The sequence below is a fragment of the Phyllobates terribilis genome, unplaced genomic scaffold (genome assembly GCF_046119375.1).
Source record: "Phyllobates terribilis strain yellow unplaced genomic scaffold, ASM4611937v1 Scaffold_7__3_contigs__length_470593459, whole genome shotgun sequence".
NCBI classification, from domain to species: Eukaryota; Metazoa; Chordata; class Amphibia; order Anura; family Dendrobatidae; genus Phyllobates; species Phyllobates terribilis.
In genome coordinates, this window is record NW_027362767.1 from 155,444,832 (window position 1) to 155,450,831 (window position 6,000).

General features: G+C 49.9%; 1 protein-coding gene across 4 annotated transcripts in view; it reads right to left on the reverse strand.

Annotated features, from left to right (window-relative positions):
• Positions 1–2,646, reverse strand: part of CA14 (carbonic anhydrase 14) — a 38,583-nt gene extending 35,937 nt beyond the window's left edge. Inside the window, exon 1 of one of the 4 annotated variants that reach the window (XM_073639481.1) lies at positions 2,593–2,646. In XM_073639481.1, coding sequence (XP_073495582.1) covers positions 2,593–2,605 — 13 coding nt within the window. In that variant the 5' untranslated portion in view covers positions 2,606–2,646. Of the gene's footprint in view, positions 1–1,693; positions 2,541–2,592 lie in introns of those variants that run through there. The other 3 variants (XM_073639480.1, XM_073639483.1, XM_073639479.1) reach the window with 3 other exon arrangements.
• Between the last annotated feature and the right edge of the window lie 3,354 nt (positions 2,647–6,000).

Sequence of the window (6,000 nt, forward strand, 5' to 3'; positions counted from 1 at the left end):
CGTGTATCTAATCCTATCCTGTGTGATACTGTCTGCTCAGCCGTGTATCTAATCCTATCCTGTGTGATACTGTCTGCTGAGCTGTGTATCTAATCCTATCCTGTGTGATACTGTCTGCTGAGCCGTGTATCTAATCCTCTCCTGTGTGATACTGTCTGCTGAGCCGTGTATCTAATCCTATCCTGTGTGATACTGTCTGCTGAGTCGTGTATCTCAGCCTAAGGCCACGGCCCCACTATCAGTATTTGATCAGTGTCCGGTCAGTATTTTTTCTCAGGAGTGGGTGATAAATGCAGAATTGGTGACTTGTTTCTATTCTACCTTTTCTCTGATTGTTTCTCACCTGGTTTTGACTCCTGAGAAAAAATACTGACCGAATACTGACCGAATACTGATAGTGGGGCCGTGGCCTTAGTAATACTTTAGTCTGTAGCAGGATGTAGCAGAGCTGGGTTGGTGCTGTTGTGCAGCAGACATTAGTGTCCTGATCTTGGGGGTCTCAGCGCTGGGGGGGCGTTGTCTCTATGACAGAGTCCCCGGTCGCCCCCCGTGCCTCCCTGGCAGGGCGCAGACTTTCCCACACAAAACAAAGAGGTGGCAGCATTATGAATGGATAGAGAGCATCTGGCCGGGCACCAGGACCCTCCTCGTCTGCTCATCCTGAGCCCCCCGTGAACACTTCAGCAGTCTGATCTCGGCGGCGGATCATTGTGGTATTGCTCCTCGGGGCACACGGCCGCCCGCTGACCCGGTCTGTCACCACCATGAAATGGTTAACTCCGCTACTAAATTTTCCCATTTAGTTTGCAGGATCCCCCAAGACACCCAGAGGCCGAACTCCTCACTAATGTCCTGCTCACACAGCTGATGGCTTTGTCACAGTGTGTCAGCGAAGCCATCTTCTCACCATACAATCTATTGCTCCCTGTTATCAGCCAGTGACCACTCCAACACCTCCATGATCTCCCCTTCACCTCCAGATACTGATGCCTGAGCGCTTTCTTAGAGGGGCACTACAGGACTGGGAGACGCAGACTGCTCCCTGAAAGGGGGGACCCAATATATGAAGTAAGTGCCATGTCTGCAGCTTATTCCCCGTGTGTGCACTGCGACTGACGTACGTAGAAGCCTGCAAGGGAACCAGGAGAAGTTTCAAAGTTTAATCCGTCCGATCCCGAAAGTTTAATCTTCCTGACTGCAGAATGTTAATTAAGACTCCGGGAAGATTACGTGCGGGAAGATAAAGAGGGGGACGGGGGCGGCGAGGATCACAGCAGCCATACTGCATAATAATATATATATATATATACACTATGATATACCCACATCACTAGGAATGGTCGCTGTAGCCACCCAGCTTTCCCAGGCTCAGATAAATCTCTGCGGTGTGACAAGTGGATACACCACATCACCAGTCCACAGCCCTGGACGCTGCACATATATTGCACACTGGGCACCATTTCCGACTGTGCGCCAATTTTAGGTACAGATATAGCAGAGGTGGATTTGTCACTGAGTAGTGCTGGGTTCACCTTTACTAAGATCCAGCACTTTATGTCTTGCACTATAGTAACACATAGCACCACCTGACAAACCCAGCTCTGCTACATCAGCACTGCTCGGCCTTTAATGCGTTTGAAGGAGAGAGCGTCTTTGAAGGGCAGAGAATATCCCGTCGGCGCCCCGTACACACCTGCTACCGCTGACTGCGCGATCCTCAGGAGGAATACACAGCACGCCAGCATCCCGGACGTCCCGTAGGTGCTGCGGGCAGACATGTCGGCTGCGGGGGCTCCTGAGCTGCTCCTCAACTGTGGGGGTCTCCTCGGCTGTTCTTGTGCTGCTGTGGCTGCTCTTGGGCTGTGGGGGCTCCTGGGCTGCGGTGGCTGCTCATGGGATGCGGGGGCGCCTTGGCTGCTCTTGGGCTGCAGGGGCTCCTTTGGGGCTCCTGGGCTTCGGGGGGCTCCTGGGCTGTGGGGGGTCCTCAGCTGCGGGGGGCTCTGACAATGAGCTGAGTTTTCTGGACCGGCAGCTTGGAAACTCCAACCTCATTGACACTCAGAGGCTTTTCCGCACCACACGGCTCTTTATAAGGTGGTCCTGAATGGGCAGGGTCTGAGGGGCAGGGCTGGGGGCCAGTCAGCTAGAGGAGCCCGCACTGTGTGTGTGTGCCACTGCTTGAGACATTGGAGGGCACCACCGGACACACGGATTCATGTCCATGGGGGGAACAGACCCAACTTTCCCAGCCCCCTGAATGGCACGTAATGCTTATGATACTGGTAATCATCCAGCTTTCCCAGCCCCCTGAATGGCATGACGGGCTAGTTATGTGGTGGGATGGATTTCTTTATAGACGAGCTGGGTGATCACTCCGCCATACTGATAACACTGAGAGGGCGCGGATTTTACGTGAAATTCATGCTGACAACCCGCAGCAGACACTGACAGGTGCCTTGTATGATGCTACAGATGTGGTCCAGGATGGAGTGTGAGGCTCGTTGTAGTCCAGACCCCCAATGACATCTCTACCGTACTGCAAGGTGTGACTGAGGCTGTAGACGCAGCTCCCACCCCAGCGATGTCCCCTACCTGTGTCCTCCATGCTGAGATCTCCGGGCAGAATGCTGGAGATCAGGATCAGAATGCAGCACTGCGCCCTCTGCTGGACATCACAGGAACAGGCGAAGACTGCAAGAAAAATGTAAACCTGGGGCTGGGGCTATCATTCACATTCATATTTGTGTATGCAGATAACATGCAGAGGTTTATTATTATTGCTCCACGGCATCTTGCTTTTACAAATATGAAGAAATTCTGCATGAAGTCTAAATTAAAAATTAAAATGTATAAAGCTCCGGTGCAAGACTATGCATCTCTATGGTAACAGACTACAAACACCAGGAATATTCACTACAGGACCATTCCTATACCGCTTGTAGTCAATCTCCTTTAAAGGATTCCTTCACTTTGATTTAGTGGCTATGATCACTGCTCATACCATATAATATAAACTCTGGCAAAACTTGGCCGGTGAGAGCGGCTGTCAGGATGTCTGCAGAGGAGGAGGCCGGGGCGGCGAATGCTGTAAGGACACCGCTGCTGACATTCATTTCTGTTATATATGGACATGTAAGCAATCATTGTCTGCCTCCTCCGCCATCATCAGGACACCTACCTTCAGCACTCACTATTCTGCTGGTGCAGTCACTGTGTACATACATTATATTACTGATCCTGTACTGATCCTGAGTTACATCCTGTATTATACTCCAGAGCTGCACTCACTATCCTGCTGGTGGAGTCACTGTGTACATACATTATATTACTGATCCTGAGTTACATCCTGCATTATACTCCAGAGCTGCACTCACTATTCTGCTGGTGCAGTCACTGTGTACATACATTATATAACTGATCCTGTACTGATCCTAAGTTACATCCTGTATTATACTCCAGAGCTGCACTCACTATTCTGCTGGTGCAGTCACTGTGTACATGCATTACATTACTGATCCTGTACTGCTCCTGAGTTACCTCCTGTATTATACTCCAGAGCTGCACCCACTATTCTGCTGGTGCAGTCACTGTGTACATGCATTACATTACTGATCCTGTACTGATCCTGAGTTACATCCTGTATTATACTCCAGAGCTGCACTCACTATTCTGCTGGTGCAGTCACTGTGTACATACATTACATTACTGACCCTGAGTTACCTCCTGTATTATACTCCAGAGTTGCACTCACTATTCTGCTGGTGCAGTCACTGTGTACATACATTACATTACTGATCCTGTACTGATCCTGAGTTACATCCTGTATTATACTCCAGAGCTGCACTCACTATTCTGCTGGTGCAGTCACTGTGTACATACATTACATTACTAATCCTGTACTGCTCCTGAGTTACATCCTGTATTATACTCCAGAGCTGCACTCACTATTCTGCTGGTGGAGTCACTGTGTACATACATTACATTACTGATCCTGTACTGATCCTGAGTTACATCCTGTATTATACTCCAGAGCTGCACTCACTATTCTGCTGGTGCAGTCACTGTGTACATACATTACATTACTGATCCTGAGTTACATCCTGTATTATACTCCAGAGCTGCACTCACTATTCTGCTGGTGCAGTCACTGTGTACATACATTACATTACTGATCCTGTACTGATCCTGAGTTATATCCTGTATTATACTCCAGAGCTGCACTCACTATTCTGCTGGTGCAGTCACTGTGTACATACATTACTGATCCCGAGTTACCTCCTGTATTATACTCCAGAGCTGCACTCACTATTCTGCTGGTGCAGTCACTGTGTACATACATTATATTACTGATCCTGAGCTACATCCTGTATTATACTCCAGAGCTGCACTCACTATTCTGCTGGTGCAGTCACTGTGTACATACATTATATTACTGATCCTGTACTGATCCTGAGTTATATCCTGTATTATACTCCAGAGCTGCACTCACCATTCTGCTGGTGCAGTCAGTGTGTACATACATTACATTACTGATCCTGAGTTACATCCTGTATAATACTCCAGAGCTGCACTCACTATTCTGCTTGTGGAGTCACTGTATACATACATTACATTACTGATCCTGTACTGATCCTGAGTTACATCCTGTATTATACTCCAGAGCTGCACTCACTATTCTGCTGTTGCAGTCACTGTGTACATACATTACATTACTGGTCCTGAGTTACATCCTGTATTATACTCCAGAGCTGCACTCACTATTCTGCTGCTGCAGTCACTGTGTACATACATTACATTACTGATCCTGAGTTAAATCCTGTATTATACTCCAGAGCTGCACTCACTATTCTGCTGCTGCAGTCACTGTGTACATACATTACATTACTGATCCTGAGTTAAATCCTGTATTATACTCCAGAGCTGCACTCACTATTCTGCTGGTGGAGTCACTGCGTATGACGCGCCCCCAGGGCCGTGGGGTACTTGGCAGCCGGGCCTCTTATGGATGCCGGTGGGGGAGATCTTGGTGACTGGCCCGGTCCGTGACCCAGAGCGGTCAGTGCAAAAGGGGGAATATTTTTATATGGGGTTTTTGGGATTGTTCGTGACGCCACCTGTGGATTGCGGCCAAAGGGAGCCGCCGCTGCAGAGCAGTCCTCTGGAGCTGGTGTTTCGGCAGCAGGGGTGGTGTGGCTCTCCACAGGTGGAGCAAACTCCAGGGCAGTGTAAGGAAGATGGTGGTTGCGCTGGGCGTTGTAGTGTAGGGGAAAGATGGTGCAGACAAAATAATTGGACAGAGGCGGTACGGTGCAGTCATCCGTGTCTTTACTCACAGTTCTTTAGTTCCACAGGGTGCACTGTCAGTTTGCAGCCTCCCACGTCGCGCTGCGTTCACCAGGCAGGGGTTCAGCACTTCCTCAGGTAGATCAGGGGTACCTGGCAGAACACCACTTTCACGTGTTCCTCTCTAGACCGACTTCACGCTGGGTCTTTCTCCCTCCTGCCCTGTGCTGCCCACTCTCAATCCCGCTCGGATGCTCTTAAATTCCTCCTGTGCGTCGGATCCCGGACCTGCTAGACCCTCCTGGGGATTAGAATGGGGCGTACGATCCCTCTGTCTTCTGACAGATTCGGGGCGTACGGGTGCCGTCCTGCACTCGCCATACCCCCTAGGATCCCTTTTGACAGAACGGAGCCTTCTCCCTGCTCCCCTCCTGGGCCTCCAGACTTGGCCCTACTTGTGGAGCAGAGCTCCTAATGAGACTCTGCCCCCGGACTGTTCTTCTGAACTGTCCTGAGCTGTTCTTATGAACTGTCCTGAGCTGTTCTTATGAACTGTCCTGAGCTGTTCTGAACTGCTCTCCTGAACCTAACTCTACTCATCTACTCTCCTTAAAATGGCTTCCCTATTTTATACTCCTACCAAAGTGCTCCCCCTAACTACTTCCTCCACCCACACCCACTACTGGTTCCCCCTACCTTTGGTTCCCCCCACTCCAG